The 27,546-nt window shown below is 35.2% G+C and overlaps 1 protein-coding gene and 1 pseudogene across 3 annotated transcripts; both read right to left on the reverse strand.

The window, feature by feature from the left end:
- Positions 1-10,885: 10,885 nt before the first annotated feature.
- Positions 10,886-22,521, reverse strand: LOC120207635 (autophagy-related protein 2-like). Of its 3 annotated transcripts, none has more exons than XM_039207070.1 (15): positions 21,989-22,521; positions 20,252-21,345; positions 19,621-19,769; positions 19,084-19,247; positions 15,777-18,968; positions 15,568-15,680; positions 14,738-14,936; positions 14,231-14,344; positions 13,326-13,433; positions 13,101-13,233; positions 12,811-13,016; positions 12,524-12,720; positions 11,881-11,969; positions 11,659-11,749; positions 10,886-11,129 (listed from the first exon to the last, which is right to left on the reverse strand). In XM_039207070.1, exons 1-13 carry the CDS (start codon positions 22,196-22,198, stop codon positions 11,897-11,899), a joined length of 5,952 nt encoding a protein of 1,983 aa, XP_039063001.1. In that variant the 5' UTR covers positions 22,199-22,521; the 3' UTR covers positions 10,886-11,129; positions 11,659-11,749; positions 11,881-11,896. The 3 variants fall into 3 exon arrangements, with proteins under 3 accessions (XP_039063001.1, XP_039063003.1, XP_039063002.1); XM_039207072.1 differs by having other exon boundaries at positions 11,655-11,749; positions 11,871-11,969; XM_039207071.1 differs by having other exon boundaries at positions 11,655-11,749; positions 11,860-11,969.
- LOC120207636 lies at positions 17,083-26,525 on the reverse strand (annotated as a pseudogene).
- Positions 26,526-27,546: the final 1,021 nt, after the last annotated feature.

A 27,546-nucleotide genomic window follows, 5' to 3' on the forward strand; every position in this document is an offset into this window, starting at 1 on the left:
ACGATTGATGAACTTGCACAGCCAAATCCATTTATTTTTGTGTGTATTATCTGAAACTCTCGTTATCCTTCTTTTCCATACTTTGTAGCATAACTCGATCTGACCTTATGTCATTGATATGCTTGTATTATTTGAGAAATGACTTGGCCAGGTACTTCCAGGTCTTGATATTTGATCGGCTTAACTGGTTGTACCACCGAATGGCTGAGCCCGACAGACTCTCCTGGAAGCAGTGGATCAGGAGTTGGTCGTTTCCTCTATATCCTATCATCTTTCGGTAGAACATGGTGATGTGAGCGGATGGACAATTGTTCCCATCAAACTTCTCAAATTTCGGGGACTAAAATTTCGGAGGAATAACCAAGTCCGGGACTAGATTGAGTTCTGTGGCATCGATTTCATGGTAGTCATGTTCTCCTTTGACTACCTTCATTTGGTCCTCCAATTGTTTGATTTTTTTCTCCATCTTTCTCGCTTTGTCCTCTTCGTCCAAATCTGGTACATGATAATAACCCGGATTATTCTTAGGGTTAAATACAGAGGATGAGGGCTTCGCTTTTGCAGCAGATGAGTCCCCTCGAAATCCTGGTAAGATTTCAGGTGAGATAACCACTTGCGGGGTAGGTGGTATAGTTATCCCTTCCGGTGAACCTGCCCCAGGCGTACTAGTCTGTTGTAGGCCAACTAACTTGGCAACGATCTGATCAACCAAGGACTCTTGGTTCTTTGTGATTGTTTCCAGAGTATTTTAACTGCTCTGGTTTATCTTGTCTTCTAGCTCTTTCTGCAATTTGGCCATGTTCTCCTCGATTTTCTCGATTCTTACTTCCATCTTCTTCTTTTTCAGGCGAGTGTTATACGGATGGGGTGTGTCCATTGCTTGAGGTGGTGTATCCAATATGTGTTCCCTTTGATGAGACATGTATATGTTAGTTAATGTGAATGCAAAGAAAATAACAAAATGCAAAATATCTAAATGCATGATGCATGATGCATGAAATGTCCGAGGCATTGATCCAAAAAATGTGCCTGTTATTCTGAATAACCCTTATTGGTGACAAAAGTGTTACGTCTGAAGAGACAAAAAACTTTTTGATGGTATAGATCCCCCACAGCTTCTGACAAGTTGATTCGTCTTCTGCCTTTTTCCCGGTTGAATATCCTATCGAACCATTCAAGTTCCTTTGGCTAAACTTGTGCAGGTGACGAGCTGCTTGCCCCAAAAAAAGGTCTCGAAGGACTGTATCTCTGGCTTTCACTCTATGTCGAGCTTGTTCCAAACGAAAATAACATCGGAGCCCTCCATCCGAAGTTTATCGACTTGTTTCTAGAATTTATCAATAATGGTCTCCAGCTTAGCTAGGGTTTCGCCATCTTGTTATCTTAGTTTTCAAAAGGACTCTTCGGGTCAGTAACGTCTTTCCCCTGCAACCTTTGCCTCTGAGTATTCTTTGACCACGGCTGGGCTTCTGAGCTTTTTATCTCTTTGTATTATAACCCCTTTGTCCATTAATGCAGATTATTCATGTTTAACAAACACGTTTTTGGTGGATCAACACTTCGTTTTAAACGATGCAAACGATGAAAACAAAATAAAAGAGAATAAAAAATAAAAGGGTTAGTGAGGTAAATCAAAACAATAATAAAAATAAAAGATCCTACCCCATATGATATCTACCCCACATGCTTTAATTCCTACCCGAACATGATCTCTATCCCACATGTTAATTTCAAATAAATCCTAACCGCATATTTGTCTAGTTCGCATGCTTTGAACAGAAAGTAAAGCATGAAATAAAATTAAAACAGCCTAGGGTTTGGAATGAGGTTTTAGGGTGGGCTCTAATTCCCTGTACTCTTCTGGTTTAGGTTCTAAAAAGGTACTCGAGTTCTCATTATCGGTGCCCCCTTGGGCTTGCCAGACCCTTAGTCCTAAACCCATCACAGGCTTGTGTGAACTAAGTTAAACTCGAGATGATACATTCCCTTATGTCCGCACGGTGAATAAATTCACACGAAGACATAAGGTATATGAATCCCGAAGGTTACTTGCTAGGCCCGCACGGTGAATAAATTCACACGAAGGCGTCGCTTTCACCCCCACTTAAAAGGGTTTGGAGCTCGGATATAGAGCCTGAGATGACAATTTTGAAAAAAATCTGAAATCATTAAAAAAACGTCAGTACAACTATTTATTTGAAAAATAATCAAAGATAAATAATTGGAATCGAATAAATAAATTTAAATTTATCATTTTCGCATAAAAGACAACCGAAAATTAATTTCGGCCTGACTCACTTACTTATCCCCAGTGGAGTCGCCAAGCTGTCGGAACCGTCTTTCGGTTGGAACCAAAATTGGGCATCGACTTGAATAATATGGTTTGGAGTCGCCATCGGCCATTTTAAAACGAATTTAGGTGGGTCAGACACCATCTTACATGATATGCGTTTTACCAGAAACGTATCGAGTTCGAGAGTCGGTTACGGTCAAGGAAGGATTAACACCCTTGAACCGCCCTTTCGGTACCAATTAATTTGTCGGTTGTCTTAATTGCGAAAATTAAAAATTGAAATTGAAATTTAAAAATCCGATTCGAATTGATTACCTTTGATCAGTTGAGATTCCTCTAAAAAGAGTATAAATGTTAGACAAAAAAATAAGCCCAAGACCAAACAGAAACAATATAATAATAAATAACTAAATAAAATACCAACATAATAAACCAAAGAGAAAAGAAAAAAGTTAATAAAATAAATAAAATAAATAAAATAAGTTAAAAGAGAAAATAAAGGATTGATAAAAAAGTAAAGGAGTAGGAAAAATAAAAACAAGTCAAAAAGAATAATAAATAAAAATATATCATAATAATAAAATAAAATAAAATAGGGAAAAATAAAATTTAGGGAAAAAATAAACAATAAAAAATGAAATAAAATAAAAACTAAAAAGGTTAGATGTTAGAAACACACAAAAAATTGGAAAGACGATATGAAAATTAACATTAATAAAAAAAACAATAATAAGTAAAAGGGACTAAGATATAAACGAAAAATAAATGAGTTCCCAAAACAGAAAGTCAGGATTCCATTAAATAATTAAACGACCAGTTTACAAAACCTGGGGGACTAAAAGGGTAGTATCCCCTTAAAGTATCGAAAACACAGGAAAAAGGGAGTGCAAAACGGCGTAGCTTCGTTTGGCACCAAAACGACACCATTTTTGGTTCGGTTACTTAAGCTCGAAAAGGCTTCATTTTTTGCCCTCTCCTCACTTCTTTTTTTGCTTCAAGAATAGAGAAAGGGAGAGAGTTTAGACTCTCTCAACTCTCTCTCGTCGGGGAAGCGAACCAAGGCGGAGCCACGGCGCACGGCGGCGTCGGTGGTCGGAGATGAAACTTGTTAGTCCACAACACTCCCCCCGATTCCCTCTATTCGAAACCCAAAACCACTTCGCCTAAAAAGCCCTAAATTCGTAGATCTGAAGAAAACCTTTCGGTTTTCTTACCTTTTCTGATGCCTTTTCTCTTTGGTTCCCGGCGTTCCGATGATGGTTTTCAACGGCTCTTTGTATGGTTTGCTTTGCTCTGTTATGTACTGTACTTTATATTCTCTGATGATGTTGGGTTTTTTGGCGTTTGGTTGTATTGCTAGAAGGTTGCTTTTGGGTGTCATATGGCTCTCGGTTTTGTGTTTTTGGCTTGTGTTCTCTGTTTTGTTTGGTTTTTTCGAGTCTGTTATGTTGCTCGATGATGGTTGTGGACTCACTGTTTGATATCTCGATGGTGTTTTCTGTTGTTTTTGGTTTGCTGGGTTGGTACTGTGTATCTCTCGGGTTCTCTCGATCGTTCCTCCCCCTCGTGTTGGTCACCGGGGTATTTATACCCTGCTTGGTGAACCAGTACCCGGGTTATTCCGTTTTGCTTGGGTCGTTGTTGCTGAAAACCCGGGATGGTTCAGTCTCGGGATCCTCGGCCGACGTCTGACCGTTTCGCGTGACCCTTGATCTCCTGACTTTGCACGGTGCTGACGGTTACCAGAAACCCTAGTTTGATGTTGTCTGGGTCAAGCCCGCTCTGGACTTTTCGGACTATTGGGTTAGACCTGGGACAAAACGAGAAAAGAGAAAAAAAATTAAGTATAAAATAAATAAAATAAATAAAAAGAAGGTAAAAATAATAATAAATAAATATAATAAAAACATTTTCTAAAATTATATAATATATATGTTTAAAAAATAAATTTCAAAACTATACAATTTATATTTTCAAAATTTGTTTTAAAAACTTATATATTATATATATTTTTCAAAAACGTTTTAAAAATTATATAATATATATAAGTTTTTTAAAATATTTTAAAAACTATATAATATATATATGTTTTCAAAATGTTTTAAAAATTATAATATATATATATATTCAAAATGTTTTAAAAATTATATAATATATGTTTTCAAAAATGTTTTAAAAACTATATATTATATATATTTTCACAATGTTTTAAAAACTATGTATTATACATATTTTCAAAATGTTTTTAAAACTATATATTATATATATGTTTTCAAAAATGTTCTAAAAACTATATATCATATAGATTTTCAAAATGTTTTTAAAATTATATAATCTATACATATATAAAATAAAATAAAAATGACTAAAATAAATAATAAATAAATAATAAACATAAATATGGACGAAAATGAGTGTCTACAGGATTAGTAAGGAGGAAATATACGTTGGACCCTCTATTATTAATTAGATCATTTTTTTTATAAAAAATTGAGATGAATACAAAGTGTCATTATCTGTTTAATGGCTCACAATTTTTTTACAATAAATACTCATACCTATTAGGTATGACTCATAAGTATACCGGTAAAGAGGACAGAGGATAGAGCGGAGTGTACAAAGCGAACGCATCTGTCCTTACAAAAAAAAGTCTCGTAGTGGGGGTTCGGGGGTGCAGGCCCGCGGTACGGTACAATGTTATTTTTGTAAATATGTATCAAAGTTTATTTATTATAAAAAGAGATGTAACCAAAACCTATGAGACATTGAAAAAAAATCCTAGTGCCGTCTAAGGCACATAAGACGTAAGCACATTGCTGAACCTCGTTAAAATTATTGTGTTCTTTCCGTTTTCTTTACCCGATTATTCAACAATATCTTTGCATAGGTAATGTTCGAACCCATAATCTCAAGTGATATCAACAAATTCCTTAACCATCAAGATTGTATGGTTCATGCATATCAATTTAATATTTATATTAATAAAAAGAATTGATCAAAACCAATTTATTAGGAATGTAATATTTTTAATTTAAAAATTGCCAAATAATGTTGATAGGGATAATATCTTTATTGGTTTTATGGTTTTACAAATGGAATCGTTTATTTAGAATTGAAATGTGAATGAAAAAGAAATAATATTATTTTGTAAATAAAAATTATTAAATTTGTAAAAGTTTAGTATATTAGTATAGGGACTAAATTGATCTATTTAATGGTAAGACTAATTTGAGCCAATTCCTATAATAAAAGGACTAGATCCTGGTTTATATAATAACAGTGAGACTAATTTAATTTAATCCCTATAACAAAGGGATCTGTTAGAAAACTTTTCACTGATTTATAAGTTTAACTAATAATTAAAAATGATTATAATACTTCTATTCTCCCATTAAAATTAGTATTTTAGTGTTATTTTATTGGTCAACATTATTATTGATGCAAATATGAAAAATTATATTTTAAAAGTCTTTGATAAAACAATTATTTTATGAAATTTAATTATTTAAAATATTTAAAATAATTATATTCAAAAATTAAAAAAATTAGCTAATAGAAATATCAAACTTATCAGGAGACTTCAGTTGTAAAAGGGAAAGTTATTTTCCCTAAAGGTTCTAGGTTCGAGAAGTTGTGTCTACAGGATGTGTGACTATTGTCAATAGATTAAGAAAGTTCTGAACAAATAATACTTTGTAATCACCTTAAACTATTAAAAAAATATAGAAAAATTAATAAAAACCAAATTTAGTGAGAGAATATAAAAAAATTACCAAAACTTTTAGAATAATATAATTTTGTTAATTTGTAGGCCAAATATCAAATGGTGTTTTGACCAAATCAATTAATGTATTAAGTTAAATAAGTTTGATTAATTAGTAAAAGAATATTATCATGGCTTTTAGACTAATATATTATTGTTAAATAAATAAATTAAGCTCGAGTTAATTAATGTGTTAAACAAACTCCACTCAATCAATTGAATCACGCATGTTTAAATAACAACACCAAATGGCCTGAATTGCACCAATGGCACGAATCATTTAGCAATGAATCAGCAAGACAGTCACTCTGGTATTATGAAACAGTCCCGGCTTTTTCATTAATGTCATCGTCCGCTACCGGAGAGGCTGATGGAGCTGACTTTCATGGGAGTTGCCACAACAAGTGGAGCTTCCGGCGAGTCGCTGATGGCGAATTTGTCGTGCATGAAACGACTCTCTACGATGTACTCGTCCTTCAACACGATCTTGTAGCAATAACAGCTCTTCAGTCCTTGTAATTAAGAAAGTAATAGTTTTATTGTTTTTGGATAATGACTGAACGAAGACATGTTTGGCGTCAAGATGGGGGACCTAAATGAGACACAAAGTACCCATTAGATCAACATTTTATCCATTAAAACCATGAAAAAGTTGGCCACTTTTGCCACATTCTCTTTACTTGTACAGTCCAATGATCCCATGGTCTCCAGCTCTCCCCAAACATGAACTTGTCAAATCCCCATTTGGGGGTTCAATTGAAAAAGGTTTAATTTTGCTATGAGTCCCTGTATTCTTTACACATTTGAAATTTAATCCATTTGCTTTTAATTTCAATAATTTTTCGGCCTCTTTTTTTGTATGATTAAAAAGAGACTAGAAGCACAAATAGACCAAAAAGAGTTCCATTTAGATGAGAATGAAGAATCATGTGTAAGTTGGGTTGGTGATGGATGAATAGATTAAAAGCATAATGTCAAAATCAGCCTCTAATATTGATCAAAATGATCATTTTGATCCCAATTCTTTTTTGAGCATTTGGGCCCCAATATTTTATTTTAGGACAAAAAGACCTCTAATGTTTGGTCAAATAATCATTTTGATCCTTATTTTTTTCCTTGAGTATTTTGACTCCCAACGTTTTATTTTAGGATAAAAGACCCCTATTTTGAAGCGTTAACAGTTTGTTAGCTAACAATTTCTATTCATAGAGTGATTTTTTATCCCAAAATGAAACATTGAGGCCAAAATACTATAAAAAATAGAAATCAAAGTGACTATTTAGTCAAATATTAGGGACCTTTTTTGATATTATGCCTAAATTAAATCCCTCATATGTTACGAATTTGTTTTATAGGTAAAGAGTTGAGAAACTTTATTTCTTTCTACCAGCTCAAGTTCACATGGAGCTTTAGAAAAGCGTTGAAAAGACTTCAACTTATACACGTATAATGTTAAATTATAGGAACCCTAACATGGGATTTGGGAATAATAAACAAAATGCTCCTTAAAGTTCTTTTTTTTTTTAAATTCAGATCATTTTTAAACTGTCGATCAACAACAAAAAAATTTTTGGTTACTCTCCCGATTCTCTAGAGTTTTGTCTTAATAATCTGGACTGATCTGTGTCATACACCTGATTTTGATGAGTGAGTCTCCTAACGAGAATTTTCTGAATATACAAGACCTCAAACTCGATATCTACTTAAACAATACCAAACTTTTCAAGTAATACAATATTAACGTAACATAATATCTCGTCTTATCACATCATTCTTAATATGAGATTTGTAACAATCAATTAACAATATTAATGATTTAACGAACTAAATTGATTTCAACGTTATGATATAATTTGAAACAATATTTTATAAATGAATACAATATATATATATATATATATATATATATATATATATATATATATATTCTAGGGGTCTATGCATGGGTTCTTTGCCACCTTATTCTTTTGCATAGTTAGCCATTATTAAATTAGAATACAGAGTTAAACGAAGAGAGTTTCAATTGAAGTGCAAAATAAAGTAGATGTTGAATCATGTTCAAATAGTTTTTTTTTATTCAATTTTTAATAGTTACAAAATAATTATTAAATTTATTAAAATATTATAAAATATAATGCGATGAATAAATATAAGACTTTAATAAAATTTTAATAATAAGGATGATTATTTGAACATAATTTGATGACCTCTAATGTAGTTTACCAACGTTATATTACAAATCTTATTAGATGACAAATCTAAGTAACATGAGATGTCCCAAATAGGCGAATGCAAATGCATACCTCTGCATGTGGATTCTAACAAAAAGAAACAACATATATATATATATATATATATATTGGTTTCTGAAGAAGATATATTACTATAGGGCAATTGCCTGAAGATGTTCAACAGTGAACAGAAACAGCCTGATCTGTTTACAAGTTCAACAATGGATCCAAGGATTTCTTTCTCCAATGATTTTGCAGACCCTCATGTAGGGATCAAATACAATACCAACTATCGAGAAGCTCCGGTTTCTTCGGACTTCGAATTCTCGGTGAAGAACTATGATATGATACATGCAGACGAGATCTTCTTCAAGGGTATGTTGTTGCCTTTGAAAGGCACTGATCATGGCAGAAAGCTGACTTTGAGAGATACGTTGCTGGCGGACGACGATGACGACGGCTCGTTCCCGAGCTTGCGAAAGGGTTCGGGATGGTGGAAAGAGCGGCTGGGGTTGAAAAGGACGAACGTGGTGTCTAGGAAAAGGGATAGAAATGAACATGTTCTTGAGAAACTAGTTGAAGAGAAGGGTGCTGTGCCTATGTTTCTTCATGATGAACATCTTATCAGCAAATAGGCGAGATTACACCACATTTCGTATTTTTCTTTTTTGGTTAATTATGAGTTTCATTCCTCTACTTTTTAAAATTTTAAAAGTTAATCCTTCTAATTTATTAAAGTTTGATCCTCATATTTTACGAAAATTAAATAATTCCAATTGAATAACCTTGTCATTGAAGTAACGTCATGAAAATCAGTAGTTCAACAATTCATATGCAACTAGTTAGCAAAAATTATTACTTCAGTCACTTCATTACTAACAACTATACAAAATTCTCAGTTTTTTTGAAGTACGAAAGTCAAATTTTGATAAATTGAAATAATTCCTTCATTTTTATAAAGTAAAGAAATGAAATTCTCACTTGGACCATTTTTTTCTTGCTTTAATCATTTTAGTCCTAAAGATGTATATTCTGATGTTATGTTTCGTTTTCGGTACAGGGCGGTGGTACCATTGACGATAGAGAGATGATGTGATTGGGGCATTTGGCTAAGTATAGTGCACAACATAAAGATAGTTTTTGAAGAGAATGCAATTCAAATTTTAAGGTAGTTGTTATGGTTTACCTCCACTCTGTTCTACCTTAGCATTTTGTCTTTCTTTTGTCATGTATAAATGCCTGGATCTAGGGATCACTTTCGATCCATGTATTCTCTTCGTTTAAATTTCTATATTTTTTTTCATTTTTCAGATCATCTTCCTTTTGTTCAGGGGTGTAAATAAACAGAGAATTTGGTGAACTTTTCGTAAACCGTTTGTATAATATACATTTATGTTCATTTGTTAAGCTAAAAAAAATGAATATGAACAAATTTTTTATGCTCTTTTAATAAACGAATGAATACGAAAAAATGTGTGTTCGATTTGTTTATATTCATGAACAAACTCATTTGTAAACTCATTCGTTTATATTCATTAACAAGATCATTTGTAAACTCATTTATTTTGTACATTTTAAATATTGGTGAATGTAGAACTAAATACACAAATTGTGAAATTTGAAATTTAAACTATAAAGCTTAAGGAATTTAAGCACCAGCAGTACAATTTCACCATTGTTTTAGCTTGCAAATAAACAAATTCACAAAAATATAAATAAATATGTTTGTGAACGTTAAATAAACAAGTTCACAAACACATAAATGAACATGTTCAAGAACATTAAACAAACATATTCATGAACGCTAAACGAACGAGCATGAATACCTTCAAAAATAAATAAACGAACACGATATTAAAAATTTAAACAAACGTGAACCAAACATAAACACCTTTAAAAATAAACAAACGAACACCAGCATAATAACGTTCATTTACACTACTTTTGTCCCCTTAAATAGGCTAATTATGCCTCAGTCCATGTACTTAGATCTTGTGTTTTAATTCCTGAGATTCAATCGTTCAAAGTCCAATTGATAACATTGTTAATACACTTTCAATGAATTTTGAATAAGCGACATTCTAATATTCAGAGGTGTAATGAAAATTAAAGTTCAACTGATCAAATATATATATATGCAAAAATCAATAAAGAAAGTTACCGGTCGGACTTCAATTTTTAAATCAGACAAGAGGACCAAACTCTAAGAATTAAAAGAAATAGGACTAAATTTTAAACTGAATTGAAAGAACTACAATGCATAGGGAAACCGAGGGCATAATTTGAACTTGAATATTAAAAAATATATAAAAAGGGGGTTCAAAAGTTCAATGTAAAATACCATGCAGTTCACGTAGTTTGTCCCTGTGGTTCCTTCCATAACTCATTTGACATTGAAGCAACAGTAGAGAAGAGGGAAAACAATGATATTCCGCGATCACATAGAACATGTCAATAAATCAGATGATTCCATAACCGTACATTAACGTGTTATCAAATCTCGAAAAGAGAACTATTTAAACCAAATGCGGGATTTAATCAACTCATACAATCACCTGTAACCTAATTTATAAATGGTGAAGCTGTTTAAACTTCAAATCTAAAATGTATTATAGAAGCAATGGATTACGTACAAGCAGAAGCAATAAGCACAGCGCCTGAGGCTTGCAAAGAATAACACAGCACACACCTCACTGTTTTAGTGGGAAAGACCATGATTAAAGAGGAAGCTAAAAAACTTGCTCACGATTGCCAATATACATAATTACATTTTGTACAAAACTTACCACCGGATCCGGTTCCGGCGGGAAAGAATGTGTGATGGATTTGCTTAACTGTACACCTGGAACAAGCAGATTACCGTAAAAGGGACAAAAATCAGGCATTGCACAATTCATGAAATTGGCTAGTAAATACTACTAACGATGTATGAGTTTGATATAGGGTGGGGACAGCAACTTAACTAGTGGCTGTGCATAACCGATTGCAATAGCATGTTCACAATAAAGAATAATTACAGTAATATGCATGCTCAACTGTAAATGGGACAGCAACTTAACTAGTGACTGCGTAACCGATTAAAATAGCATGCTCACAATAAAGAATAATTACAGCAATATGCATGCTCAACTGTAAATGGGACAGCAACTTAACTAGTGACTGCGTAACCGATTACAATAGCATGTTCACAATAAAGAATAATTACAGTAATATGCATGCTCAACTGTAAATGGGACAGCACATGTTCACAATAAAGAATAATTACAGTAATATGCATGCTCAACTGTAAATGGGACAGCCTTTAAACACCAAAGAGAATGCATTACAATATATTGTAGGGTTGGATAAAGAGGCTCGCTAAACTTACATAAAAGCCAAACCCTCGCCAGGTAAAAATCGAGGTATGTGACAATATCCTGTTCTCGTTGAAGAAATAACACCCTCCGATCTATCACAATGATCCTGAGTATCAATACCATAGGTAAAAATATGAGAAAAAAAAAGTATCTGCAAATTTCTTTTGATGCACAATTGATAACCATAGATAAAAATTTCAACTGTGGAGCAAATACATGTAAAATACCAGAACTGACACTGTTGGTAACAAGATTAATTAGGATCCTGCGGCAGGGTGGGACCGAAATATTTCTGCATTGCCTCTTTCTTAAGCTCAGGATCAAGGCTGCAAGCAAAGATACCATAGTCATTCATTCCTGAATAAAAATGTAGCTTGGAAATCATTTTGTTAGAACAACTAAAAAGAAAGAAAAGAATAAATGATAAAGGGGGGCAGAATGGGTTTTATACGAAGGGGAGATGAAAAAAACATAATGGATTTATATCAAGCTGAATTTCAGTCTGAATATTTTAACATGTATCTGAGAATTAAAGATAAGAATTGGCGAAACATATAAGTTCCTTTATTCTCTTCTGCATGATTACAGAAGCAAAAAAATGGTTGGGCTGCTCCAATATTTGAGAAAACTGCAATGATTTATGAAAATTGAGGACAAATAAATTTGTCTTTCGGGTATAACATTCATACTGATGGAACTTCAAAGAAATCTTACAATTAAGGAAGTTCAGATTAGAATATATATCTTAAGAGTATTTTGAAACACTATTTTGAAAAGCTTAGCCAACTAAATTGGTTGATTAATCGAGAAGCTGAAGAAAGGGGGATTGCATGAAGAGACATGGAAAGAGCTATGTTTGACATAATCCTTGATAAATTACCTATTTCTGATTCCAAGGAGAGTAGAGTGTATTGCACTTGCACAGCCAGATGCTGGAGCTATAGCAGCAGTAGGAACTGCCTTAACAGCTGTTGCCAATGCTGAACTTGCACTGGCCCCACGTTGATATTTTTTCAAAGGTGTCTGAACTAAAGCCGATGCAGATCTCCCAAGCCCATTACTGAAGCTCTGATAAGCCTGCCAAATTTTGACAATCAAAACTTTGGAAATATAATTTACACTGAAGATTTATTTCAACACTGAAGACAAGTATCTAGTAATGCTCACCTGTTGAATTCCTTGTTGGGAATCTTTAGGCTGATTATGCCTCACATTTGTCTTTGTCTTTGTCTTGCCTTGTGAGGGCCGTGATACAGGAGGACTATTTGTCAGCATATACTCAGTCTGAAGCAGAAAGTCACGAGTCCCGGCTGCCAAATGCACACCAAGTCTAACAGCTTCAAGTGATATACTTCGAAGGAATGCCATTGTACCTGAAAAGTACATCTTAGGTTGCATACAAGGTCATACCAAATGTAACCACACAAGATCAAACAAATTTTGCATATGCAACCTACCTCTTTGCATTCCCTTTAGTACCCTCTGATCTTTCCTATAGCTCTCGAGTGGCAAGGAAACTAGCTTTGCAGCAGCAGCACCAACAGAAACCAAAGATGGGATGGTAGGAAGGCCACACAATACTTTATGAATCTATGTCATGAAAAAGAAGGGGCATATTATGAATAAACATTTACAAGATGCCGAGCAAAATTCTCTCAATAAAATTCAGAATGCTGGTAAACCTGATTTTGAGAAATATCTTCCAACCACTGCCCAATAATTGTTTCACAAACGCTGCCCCAACCATAGACACCAATAGCATGAACATGTTTAAGTTCTAGCTCAACTCCCTGTATCAAAATCTTATTTCAATAAGATAAAGACATGCCAATCACATAAACTTATGCAATAGAAAGTCTATGTGCATGTATGAGCGAAAGAGAGAATGCACAACATTTTAGACTGCAGGTGTAAGTTCAAATCATGAGAGAGTCATTATAGGGATATCACCATTGAAAAACATGTCAATGCAATAAGCAACAGCAGTAACATCAAATCAACACAGAAAATGCATAATCTAGGCAACTTGTTTAAGAACTCGAGTAGGAGACTTAATCAGTTAGCAACAGATTTGAGAACAAAAACATTGTTAATCGGTTGGAAACTTATTTAGGAACATGTGATTTATCTGGGCAGCAGCCGGGAGTAGTATGAGATGTACACATGACAAATAAAAAGACTAATCTAACAAAAAGCCAGGTAGAATGAAAAACCCATGACAGTGTTTTAACTAAGAAGAAATAAACAAATGGAAATAGAAATTTAAAAGCAGTTCTCTTGAGATTAATAAATATTATTTATAGGATAATAAAAAGCAATGACACTACATAAGTGGAACGTCTAGTATGTGTTTGGAACAGTAACAAACTAGAATAGGAGACTTAATAGGAGCATAACAGAAATCATAACAAAATGCCATTGAAATCATGCATACTTAATTCTCATACTTTATTCATCGTTTAATTACAAGATGCAAATTATACAAACAATAAAAAAGCCAAAAAAGAAAAAAAAATGGCAGTATCAAATTCAGCATTGGGACTTGCATAATGAATTAGCGGAAAAATGGCAAGAGGAAACAGTTCACCTTCCATGGAACAATGTTTACAAGTTCCGCATATTTACCACCTTTCAGTGCTGCTAGATCAACATGTTGGGGACTATAGTCCACTCGAACAAGAATAGGCCAAATATCAAACTTCTGAAACAAAATTCCCTCAATCAGTACAGTAACTTAAGTAGACAAATTAATAATCCAACAAATAAACTCAAGCCATACTGCTCAAATATTATCCAACAATAATATCATATATTGACCCTGAAGCCTAACGTGTTCAAAAATGTCCATACCAGAAGAGTACCAGAACACAAATCATGCCAAAAGGAGAAAAGACAGGAAAGAAATAAGTCTTGCCAACTATCCTACCATAACTAGAATCATATGATAATAACTGTTCATAAGTTTGGACCAAATGAGCAATTGCCACACCAAGAAGTCAACACTCCAGAAAGAGAAAAAAAGGATGGGGCATGCAGATCCAAGTTAAACATAAATAAAAATATGCAATAAAAATACAAATTAATTCACACTTGCCTGAAAATAAGGGAGCAATGCCTCATCTGCAATGGCATGTCCAGCAAGATAATGGCTCCTCATTACCAACAAATCAGAATCTGGAGGGCAACTTGTAGACTGGTTAAGCGATGAGCTTTTTTCACCAAAAAACCTGACGAGAAAGTCAAGTTGGCTTTGATGAAGATGTAACCGCATAGGCAGGAGAGCAACGCGCAGCCTGCAAGTAAAAAAAGCAACAACAAAGTTAGTTCATCAAAAGCAAGCAACAGAATTCAGAAACAGATATAAGACAAGCAGAATAGTGACAAGAAAGAATAATTTTTACTTCATTTATAGATTGCATCAAACATGAAAATAATTACAGAGAAACCTGTGTGGCAGCCACAACAATTTGATGATGCAAACTTTTTATTTCTGAATATAAATAGTAAGCAGAGCAAGGCTTCAACAAAAATGAAGCTAAAATCTCAAAAACACAACTTTATAGAAGATAAAATGTTTACTACCTAGTACAATATGTAAAACAGCATGAGGCAGTTATTTAGGTTCCAATCAGGTCAAAATCTAACAATCTGAGCAGATAAGACCTAGACCCATGAGTGAAACCATTCTAAAACCTGGAACTGTGAAAAGCATAATGGCCAATTCTACTAGAATACCAGTGCTCCCCTATCTAGAAACGACCAACTGAAATGAATTAAATGGTGTAGGTTATGCATATGGATAGCACTTTTCATGGAAAGGACCACACAATCTCCCTCACTGGTTGTGGAACCCTCAGAGAGCAAAGAAGATTCAGTGCTAATTTTCATTTAGTTAGAAAAATATATACAAAGCAGAAAGAATACCGGTATTCCTCAAGAGGTGTAAAAGGATCTGGTCTGACAGCTTCTAGGTCCAGTTTGAATGCCTTTGAATAGGATTCCCTAGGATGATCTTTTGAATCATAGTATCTTAGCACCTACAAGTTAAGGATTGGAGAAATTCAAAATTTTGTTCATACAGGAGAGGTAAGGAATAAGTAATACAAGAAGTAAAACAGTAATTTGAACATTACCAGCTTCCAAGGTGCGTCGGTGCTCTTGTCATAAAGATGAAAATCATGGACTGAAAGAGAGAGCTTAGACACAGATACTCCACCAGGTGTGAATATGTCATAATGAAACTCCATCCTAGATACTGCAAGCTCTAGACATACAGTTCTATCCCTTCCAAGAATATTACTGGACTGCATATTACTCATTATTGCTTTGCGCCAGTCAGACCCAGCATACATTCTCCATCTTATATTAATGTTCTTAAGGAGTACACGTCCTATGATGTTTACTGTATCATCAGGTTCACCAGAGTCATGATACAAAAGCCTGTCTTCCACAAATGATTTCAGGCCAGCTCTTCCACTTGGTTCTGAAATGTGATTTTCAACAATTTTTAAAGAAGCATCTTCATACCATCCACTATTCCCTCTTCCAAGATCTCCCTCCCCAACATGTAGGGATCTACATTTCAGGACCTCATGGGAAGATTTTAGTCCTGTAGGTAATTCTGTAAGGGGGCGTAACTCAGGTAAACAGTAACTTTCTATTAGTTCTGGGAAGTAACCTTGTTCTAGAAAGGAAGCTTGACTACTTTGGAGACCTATTCCATTAACAGGTAGCTCGTGAGAAAACATCTCCGCATTTTCAAAGCTTAAGCTACAAGGTTCTTCAGCAACATTTTCCTTGACGGGTAGGTGAAACTGTACCTCAGAAGAACCAATCTGGAAGGTCTCATTTCCATCCAAGGAAAATGCATCTTCAGATATCTCATCCATCAAGCCAGCCACCCCACATTTAGCCTCTAACTCTGCAGTCACAGTATGAATTTCAGAAGTTGATGGAGCTCTATTTTTCTCATCATTCCTCTGTTGTTCCATCTGAAAATTATTCCACCGTGTTTGTAAGTGCACGATAGACTCCTCCACATCAGGGGCAAATAACTGCTGGAGTTGAGCAGCCAAGCGAATCAAGCCAGATGTGGTGTCGTGGCAGGTTTCCACATAAATTTGAGAATTTGAACACTCTACCGTCCAGAGAAGGCCGTTGGCACAGCTAGTTTTTACAACAGCTTCAATTAGTGCCTCCCGAGCAACTTTGACATAACCTCCCCGATTAAGTTGTTCGGCACTATAAGTACCCCCAAGTTTGTCACACTCAGAAACTGCACGAAGAAGAAAACCGAGATCTTGTAATCTTATTCTAAATTCATTGCCTAGAGAATCTGCCACTGTTGAATTTGAAAGACAGAAGGAAGATGCAGCAATCAGACAAGCTACATAAGGTTCAGATGTGTCGTCTTTGGCATCTGAAGAAACAGAATCTGAATCTAGAACTTCACTATGAACAGCCAAGTTGTTTAACTGGGGTTCATAACTCAATCCAATATCAACCAATTTAAGAACAAAGGAAGATCTATGAGCGGGTTTGTCTAAATCTCCATTTGGTAAATTATGCTCAACAAATTGTTCGGGATCCACTGACGGCAAACTGAAAAAGGAGCAGATCACACCCATCCAATCTAAACGACCACCTACGGCAACAATTGTGCAGCACCTCACAGTTATAGATGTAAAATCTTGGAAGCTCTCTGGCTCCCAGAAGTTTACAATATCTGAACCAGCTAACCTAGAAGATAAAGCATTTGAACCTCCTCCATCACCACGTTTCATTGCAGAATCACTACATGAGATTAAAAGAAACTCCTGATCTTGATCCCCAGAGACTGAACCCGATAACGTACCTTCACTGTGGGTTAACCATAGAAAACTAGAACCCCTAATATCACCAACATTTGAGACAGATAGCAAATCAAATTTCTGTATGTTCAGTTTCAGACAACCCCATGAACCTGGAAGTTCACTCCGCATAGGAGCTTTCACATTTTCTTCATCATCTGGTTTTACAGAAATTTCTACAGAATCACATTCCAGAAGAACTGATGTTTGAGAAATTGAATCCTCTTCTTTGGTACCAGTTACATCACACGAGAAACACGATAATCCAGTAATAATCTGCTTTAAAAGATTATGCAAGCCAATATACTGTAAACTGTCTAGATCAACCATAACAGATGACAGATGAATGTGTGCAAAGCATGTGGTGCTAAAAATTATCTCCTGGCGGGTTTGAGCACTTATATCATCAAGATCTTTCACAGTAGTAACAGTGGCAAACTCATAACCTTTTCCCATGGATTTATTTCCGCTCCTGCTTTCTTCTGGAGTAGCTAAGAACTTGGCTTTCTCTGCTATCCAAGGGCCAGTCACATGACCTTCCTGCCAAAAGACACTAATGAAAGAAAGACACCCAGTCCTGTTGCTGACTGAAAGAATCTTTTGAGAAGAAAATTTATGCCTCTGAATACTACCATAATCAATTCCACTACCATCTTTCTGTGCAGTTATTACTGAGTACAAGGAAAGATAAACAAAGTTCAGGTGCAAAGAACGAGTGCCAGACGAGGGGAATTGTTTTTGCAAACTCCCATCAAGATGTGGACTACTGTCTTGCATTTCACCCTTTGATGGTAAAGGTGAAGAAAGATCAAGAACAATGAATTGATCCCATGAAGGGTATCCACCATCATCTTCATCACTCTTAAAAGGGAAACACAGAATTATTCTTGCATTGGAGATTGATATGTTACCCCGCAACATTTCTGCTGAAGAAGAGTTTGTAATGCAAGAGCCAGAAATTATTTTCACATGAGAATGAGATGATTCAAACTTCTCATAGGAAGCATCATATGAAACTTTTCGCTTATTATTACCCATTTCAGTAGATTTTCCAACTTCCTTCAAGAGATCTGATAACATCTTTAACAAGGAGAAGCTAAACCAAAAAGTAAGAGGTGGCAGTTTCAGAGAAAAAGATGTCTGCCCTGAAAAACTACCACCAGATGAACTAGACCTCACAGTACATTGGCAGTGAGTGACCCCAGAGGTTGTAAACAACATAATTTTGACCATATCACCCTCGTCCCTGAGTGAAAAATCTGTAGAAACTAACTCACCAAATACATCTGGTGATCGATCTCCAGTAGATGGGGAAAACAGAGGAAGAGCATGTTGAACTTCATCTTGCATATTTTTTATTGAAAAGGTTTTACTGTCAACGTTATTGCCACAATCTCCTCCGTCCTTACGGCAGAAATAATCAGCAGCTTCAATATGCACCATTGTTCCTTCAAACCTCATTTCTTGAGGACATACCTGTTGAACATATGCATATTTCAAATTAGAGTAGATATGTCATGAAGAACAGACCTAAAATTATGTTTCGAAAAAAGGAGGGAGGAGGAAAGGAATTCTCTAAGCAAAATATTACCTGCACAAGAACAGAGATATCCCTGCATTCTATGCCCAAATAATGAATGCTGGAACTGGCATGTACTAGATCACACAGATGATCCAGGTTTTCGTCATGAAAGGACAACACAATAAAAATTCCAGCGAAGGATGCTTTAAGATTAGTTTGAGCGTGCTGCTGTTCTGTTTAGAAACAAGGGAAAGTACATGTCAAACAAAATTACAAGTGTCAAAGACCGAAACGATTGTTTAAGAGGAACAACAAAACAACATGGATCAAATTATGCTCTTAAGCACTATTTATGACCATTTGTGGGCACCAAGATTAAATCTCAAATCATGCTCGAAGTGCATTAATATCTTCTACATGTTAACCAAAGGTCTTACTTTCAAACACCAACAAGCATTGTTGATTGATCAAAACAGGAAGTACAAAACCCTAACTTATTTGGCACTTTCTTTTCCTGCAAAGAACTATGAATTAAATCCCTTCAACCTGTTCTAAAAGAATTGAATTTCAATCAAGCATAACCAAAGATGAAAACAGAGAACATACCAGAAGGAATTTGTAAAGATCCAGATGCAAGGCTGGATGCAGCAGTTATTGCACTGAAAACTGAGCATGTCCAGTTCCACATTCCACTACTTCCCAAAGCTGATTGTGAATTTCTCATTCCATCAAAACACTCAAAAAATTGGTCCACGCTATTAAGAGACCGGAAATTCAACAGGTTAGAAGAATTACATTGGAAAAGAATATAATGCATGATCTTAGAAGGTTAGTTTCAGTATTAGTTCTCCTGCACTCCTACTTCATATGCAGTAATAACAGAAGCAGAACCATTGAAACAAGTTTAAAATAATGTTCCACTTCATGCTCATTTATAAATTTTAAGAAATGATTTGTCAAGAAATCAGGTTTAGATTCTAATTCAAATTCTTAAGACTGATTTTTTTATTTTTATTTTTAAGTAATAGATAAACAGGGAACATGTAGAACAACGACTGTAAATACAGCAAGCAAGCTAGTGGTGTTCTTTCCTTTGGTATTCTCTAAATTTTCTTTCTTGTAGATATGATATGTAGGTTGCTAAATAAAATCTTAGAAGCTTATGATATAAGTTCCTAACATGCCCCTTTCAGAAAAACTATGCATAAAATTCAAGTATGCAGAATCTGAGACCAACCTTGCACCAAAGTCAACTTCTTCTCCAACATCCTGCTTGTTTTTTCCAACAGAAATTGGTACCCAATTAGGAATAAAATGTGAACCGGGTAACCCAGTTTCATCAACAGATTCTCGCACGTTCAAGGAAGTACAGCCTGCAGAAAATCTTCCCTGATTTTTTGTAACTTTATCACTGACAGTCATGGCAGATGCTGATGATTGGAATTGAGAATTAGAATTCAAGTATACAGAGTCTGTTGTCTCACAGTGCATACTATTCTTCCCAACCTTGTCAAAGTTCTTGAAAGTTTCCCATGAAAGTAACAACCATTTAATTATGCTAGGTTGAAATCTTAAATCTACTGGATCAATAGAAACATCTGCATCCACCTTGCGAATGTCCAAGGATCCGTTCTTCCAAGGAATGCTAAGCTTCAAATTCCCTGAAAATCCACCACCTTTCCCTGACATGATTGGAATAGCAGCATTTGGTGGAGAACAATATGAATACAATCCCGAAAAAGGCATTCCTGAAGCGTGTGAAGCACAAGATTGATCGTCAACATCCTCCATCTGAAGAAGCTCAAGTGCAGCTCCATGGAATTTAACAAAGTTTGTAAGTTGGCTAATTCCAAGAAAACTGTGAGCTCTACCTTCACCACCTAAACCAGCATCTTCAGAAACACAAGTTCCGCATTCTGTTTCTGATATCCGAAGCACAAAAGTCCTATGGAAGCCCAGTTTTTCAACATTCTCTAGAGATGGATCAAATGCAACTATTAACCTTTTAATCTTCACGTTAAAGCTTGTAAGAAACCATTTTACCATCTTTGCAATTGTCTTTACACCTTCATGTACATTTTCAGGATTCCTCGGACTTCCTTCCATTTCGTTAGAAAATTTCCCCAAGTCGCTGCAATTATAATAGTTACCATCATTATTGGAACTACAATGTTCATCTGCTCTAGATAAATGATCATTCTCCATGCAAGGAGCAAGCAACAGCTCAAGTTCATCAACCTCAACTTGACATCCTTTACCCTTCCAAGGCATTTTAACTAATAATGATCCAATAGACCCCTCTTTTATAACCAAAGATGCTGCTGGACCAATCTGGAAATTGAAAGCATAAACAACAATATAACCATAAGAAAGAAATTGTATACTAAAAAAAAAAGATACATATAAGAATATTGCCCTTAGTTAAACTATATTTCATTAATATCCTTACCAGGAACCCTAATTATAAAGTTGCACTAAAAAACCTAGAGCCCCATGTGTCTATGACATACAACTGGCAACGGAGTACTAAAAAAAATTAAAAGATATATGAGGATATCGCCCTTGGTTATACTATATTTAATTAATAACCTTACCAAGAAACTCCTGTTACAAAACTCAAAACCTAGAGCCTCCTTGTCTATGACATATAACTTGCACCCTACTACTCTTACAATATTGCTACTTCTATCTAAAAGAGATACCGTGTGAGTGCTTTGCTCCACTGATCTTCATTTTCAATTATTTATCCACCAGAATAGATAATCAACCGTAGCACCTAATGTAAAATTTAAGAGCACTGTTTATAAATTTTAAGAGCTGAAATATTCACCCGTAGCAATTTTACCAATAAAAATAACACATAATCTAAAGCTTAAATCATAATCAAGCATTTTTACTCTTCGGATTCATTAGAAGTTCAAACTTGAACTGAACCGAATTTAAAAAACAAAGAAAGAAAGAATACAAGGCGTGCCTTCTGGTTAAGATAATCGACGTTGAGGGCGAGGTCAGAGAGATGGATGGTCCCCTCTGCGAGCTGAACATCGAGTTGGTCCAAATCAATATCTCCCAAGATAAACTGCCCAAGTTTCTTCTTCAATAGAAACTTAAACACCCTCTTCACCGCCCACCGGGAAACCACTGCCTCAGCTGATTTCGCAATATTATTCCACGCGCCAAACATCTTGTCCTTCCTCTATTCGCTGCCTTTCTCAATCCGAATTCGCAAGCGAATTGGAGAATACGAGAGAATCTAAATTTTCTTTTCCTTTTTTTTTTTTGCTTCGGTTTGAGTTCTAGGGTAAAATTAGGGTTTGGAAACTGTAAATTCTACGGCGGTGATGGAAGATTATGACTTCCATCTAAGGCGCGAAAGCGAAGAGAACGAGAGGGAATTGGAGATTATTGCCACCTTACGAAAAAAAACGCAGAAAGGATCTTCAATTCAAAGAGATTTGATTGAATTCGGATGAAATTGAACTACTTTTCCTTATGGTTTGTAAGCTGTTTGAGAATCGGAGACGTACCTGTCGCTTTTAGTCCTTGTAATTTGTAAAATCCAGCTGTTTTATTATAATTTGGGTAATTTTCTAGGGGTTAATATCTATAAAAGGTCCCTATACTTTTATGAATTTAATACCCTATATTATAATTTGATCAATTTTTGAAATGTAATTTTTTCACTTTGGGGTAACTCTTTGGTTTATTTTTTCAATTAATTTTACATATTTTATTAAAATATATGATGATATCATATATACTTTGATATTTTTATAATTAAAAAATGAATAAGAATTTTGATCTTACAATTAAAAATATACATTTTAAATAGTAAAATATTGAAAATGGACAAAATTCCTCACAAATGCCCTCGTGAATTATTTGCTGAAGTAGGACGATTATTATAATGCCACTTGAAAGACATCGGAAACACAATGTGTCTTTAGTTTTCCTGAGAAAGACGCATGGACCACAATGTGTCTTCCTTCTATACCTTGTATGGTTCTACCTCTGTCTCGTCCATGCATCTTTCTCGCGAGAACTGAAGACGTGTTATGATCTCCACATCGTGTTGAAGACGCATTGTGCTCCTTGTGTCTTTCAGGTTATTGTTCAAAACACCCTACTTAAGAAAATAATTATCGACATGATTAAATTATATATATAAATATCAAATTACATAGTAAAAGAATTAAATCTAAAAAAAATACATGTATATAGCCTTTTATAAAATTTAACCTTATTTGTGCTTAAATTCGAAACCACAGTTGAAGTTGCGCGTAAAATTTAGATTTTATAATGGTGCGGTGTTCATTTTATAATAAAATCAAAAGTTTGATATTTATTTTTGTAAATTTTAAAATTTTGGTTCATAAAAATATCATTTTAAAATAGTTTAGTGACCATTTATGAACTTTACCCAAATGTATTATATACAAAAATAGCAACTTATACAGTTTAGCGACAATGTAATCTTTCGTCGCTTTTTATTTGGCATTTTGCAACGAAAGTACTCATCTCCTCCTTTAGGCGTTATTTTAGCAAAGCCAAATAGACATACAGCGACGGTAAAAAAAAGAAACGTCCTTTAAAGTTAAATGCAGGAATCTTTTACTCCTTGTCAGCTTTGCTTCTAAAGAAAGGATTCTTTCAGGATGCTTTGAGCTTTTATCATTGTATTAATAGATAATTTTATAATTTATGAAGGACCAAACACCAATTTTACCATTGTGATGCTGCCATTGCTAAGTTTTATAGCTTTATTTCGAGTTAATCTCCTTGCTGTGGAATATATATATATAGATATATAATAGTTTAAATACAGCCATGCATAAGAAAATACAACTATTCAACGCCATTGAAGTCCTATATATGCTTACATGAACGGGTACACTTTGGATGACACAAACATATCAGGGAAAACATTAAACTATATCTCTTGGGGAAACTTTGAAACAATGAGATATCCTATGGTCACCATGGGGCAGTAACCTCTTCCTGAAACATAAGCTCTTGCTTCTCGGAATTCGCCTTCAGGGTTTCTATATCGGTATCGAGCTTACGCATGGCATCTTTGAGTTTTGCAAGCTTCAGTCCAAGGGAGTTTTTCTCTTCTTTCATGCGTGTATGCTCCGGACTTGCTTCATACTTCTCCGTAATTGTAGCCTCCTGTGATTCCAAGGCAAGGGTATTCAGCCGGTTCAATCTAGTTCAAAGGAATCCGACGTTCATGCCTAATAGCTCGAAGCCTTTCAGGGTCTTGTCCCAGAGCATATAGTCCATTCGGTGGAAATTTTGCACGCTCTAATAGCTTCTGCAATGATAATAGTCTCCATAATTATTTCAGCTGCCAATTTACTGCTAATACTCTTGAGAAGATGATCATGGAGAAATTAGTTCTGGCTGCAACAAAGCTCGTAGTACTTAGTTCTATGGTACTCTGAAAGCTCGGAGTCTATTCTCGAACCGTCCACTAAAACGATGAAGTTGTCAATGCTTTTGATCTCTTTGAAATCAATGGCAGATGCCAAACATCTGATACCATCATCGTGACCATAGCTAGGATATCATATTGATTGACTAAAGGGTCACTATTGGTGTCTAATACTATCATACTGTTATTTTCAACATTGTCATCTGGAAGAAGATCCAAACGCTTGACCCTCTTAGAGGGTCTCTTTGTCTGCTTCATGCGAACTTTTATTGTTGTTTCAAGTTCAACATTCCCGGAAGAAAAAAGGCGAACGCAATTGGAACAACAATATTAGGGAACTTTCAACTTATTAAAAGGAAAAAAAAGTGGGGAAAGAAGAAATGAGAAGTTTAAAGAGAACATACTTGAGCGAACCGGTTTCGCATGAATATTCACATCTAGTGAACCAAAAGATCTATCTACTTTGTTTAATTCGAATACTCTGACCATGTAAACCTACAAGAAAGTAATGAAAACAATATGTTTGTGATGGCAATAAAGAGATTTCTTCATGTGTTAAAACTTATGAAGTAAGGCTCTAAATCAAATAGTACCTTAAACTTCAAAGAACTGACCAAATGGAAAATCAGGACATCCCCTTCGACTAATTTATGATTAGCCGAGAATGATTTCCATCCGGCACTCAATGCTGTTCTTTGTGCAATATAAAATGCTATACATTCTTCCCCATTTTCGTCTTCCAAAGCTACTGTTGTATCTTGCTTGGGCATACGCAATTTGCAGAAAGGCATAGGAAGATGTTGTCACCATAAGACTAAAGAGTTAGAACTTTGGAAAGGCTTTCTTGCACGATTGATATAATTCTGAATTGGCTATTTGGCTTGCAAACATATTTCACGCTTACCAGCCAAAATCCATGGGTAACGTTCGAGCGAACCATGGTCTTGATACAGCTCGGGAATCTGCTCGCTAGATTTGCATTAATCTCCTCCACTCGTTCCATAACATTAGGCTTGACATGATCAAAGATTATCATTTTTAGCTCTCTCTTATTAGCAGCATTTCATGAGTTAACACTAGCCAAATCCTAACCGAGACTTGAAACGATATCACTAATCCTAATCGAGACTAGCATTTGAAATTACAGTGCAGAACCCAATCAAGATGCTTTAAAAAAACTGGGAAGAAGGTCATTTAAGCTTGTAGCTGACCGTTAATACTTAATAGACATATAAATAGGCTCAATGTTAAACTCGTTTTTACTTGACAACAACTATCAAGAATCCATACCAAGTGTGAAAACTATCTCGATGCTCCTTAATCCTGAGGTCCCAGGTGAGCTCACTAGTGTGACACCGACACGGTTATCTGGCAACCGGAAAGGGAAAAAGGAAAACCTATTGCGGAAAACCAGGAAATGGCTACCGGAGTTCCCATATGTCAGTAGACATCAGCTACCTTAGCAACTAAAGTCTAAAGGGCTTCGACACATCCTAAGAAAGATATTCGATCCTGTGTGGTTTCAACAACAAGAAACTGGTTAAATCTAAAGCTAACCAGAGTTAGATTTGTTCCTCAGAGAGTCCTGATGTGGAACAGATAACCCAGAAATCATCTGCACGTACGATTTCTTGGGGGCACATTATTGTCAATCTCCCTAGCTATTCAAAACAATTCGGGAACCCCAAACCCTGTAAATCCCAGAGCTAGAACAAAAAGTGAAAAACAAAAGTAAACCCAGAAATAATTCTTACATAAACCAAACAGGGAAACAACATTCGACAGTTATCTCAGAGCAACAAGTGAAGAAATCATGGCGGAAACAGGGTGTTCTCACTTGTGGGTTAGTTTTATCAGGAGGATCCATCGACATTTCAGAAATCTGGGGCTCCTCTGCCTTGCTTCCCATTGGCTTTCATCAATCTTTGCTTACAACAAACGGATGCACAGTAATCAGTGGCGTGAATCACATATACAAGGGAATAAACAACGGGAAAGCCTTGAAACTGGTGAAATTTACGAACCTGGTACTGTTTTGAAGCTTTCAGGTTTTGTTGGTCTTTCGGGAACGACTGTTTCTTTTGTTGTTTTCTCTCCAAGTTATTCGTTTTGTTCCCGACAGTAAGAAAAGTGAATTATAAGTGGCTTCGATGTGGAGATCTTTATTACATTCTTGATCTTTGCTTTTCTTACACATAATTTCGATTCTTCAGGAAACCTGTCATTGATTCACTAAACATTTATTTTGTATTGGTATTTATGGGTTGATCACGAGTCAAAATATGGAGTTCTGTCTCGAATTTACATTGACACAAAATTTTCATTATTTGTTGCACATGTTTCCATTTTTTTACGTAAAATTATTCTTGTTTTTTATAAATTTTTTGGAGAGTTCTTATATAATTAAAATTTCTAGAAAACATCTTTAGATATAAGAGTATTGTTGGACATAAGATCTTCATATTTTTCGAAATCGATCCGTATGACACGCCAACCGTGACAGCATCCGTCGACCCTTCCACTCCACATGTTGAATAAAATCAAGCATAAGCGAGCATCTCAGATAGATGGTAGGTACATGCTGTGGTGCTCTTGGTTATTATGTTCCGTGTTGTTTGTTGTATGCTCACATCAAGCCCTTCCGAATCATGTATGTTGTGTTGTTTGGTTCGATTCATGATTCGAGTTTTTATAAACATCCTAAAGTACTCGTTTCTCCTCTAGATGGCATCTGCAACGTTAACAATATCGGTGTTTACATCGGCTGCCAGTGTACTGTATATGTTCCTATGGAGATTTGCATGCAGATATGGTTTCTGGGAACAGCAGAGATCACACTATTTCTTCCTACGACAAACCATTCAACAAGAACAGTGAATTTGATTGTACCTCTCTATTCGTTCGAATGAATTCGGCCTTTCCTTCAGGGATGTTCTAATGACTTCCACTTCACCGGAGCCAACATCTACTAAACTGCCATTCTCTCACTGGTTTGCTTAGCTGCTCTGTAATCTGAGGCCAGGGGGTGCATCTGTTTCATCTAAGCCATTCATTCTCACAGTGTATACCTCTTCCAAATTGACAAAACACGAACACAA

This window comes from Hibiscus syriacus, unplaced genomic scaffold (genome assembly GCF_006381635.1).
Source record: "Hibiscus syriacus cultivar Baekdansim isolate YM2019G1 unplaced genomic scaffold, ASM638163v2 tig00015101_pilon, whole genome shotgun sequence".
Lineage (NCBI taxonomy): Eukaryota > Viridiplantae > Streptophyta > Magnoliopsida > Malvales > Malvaceae > Hibiscus > Hibiscus syriacus.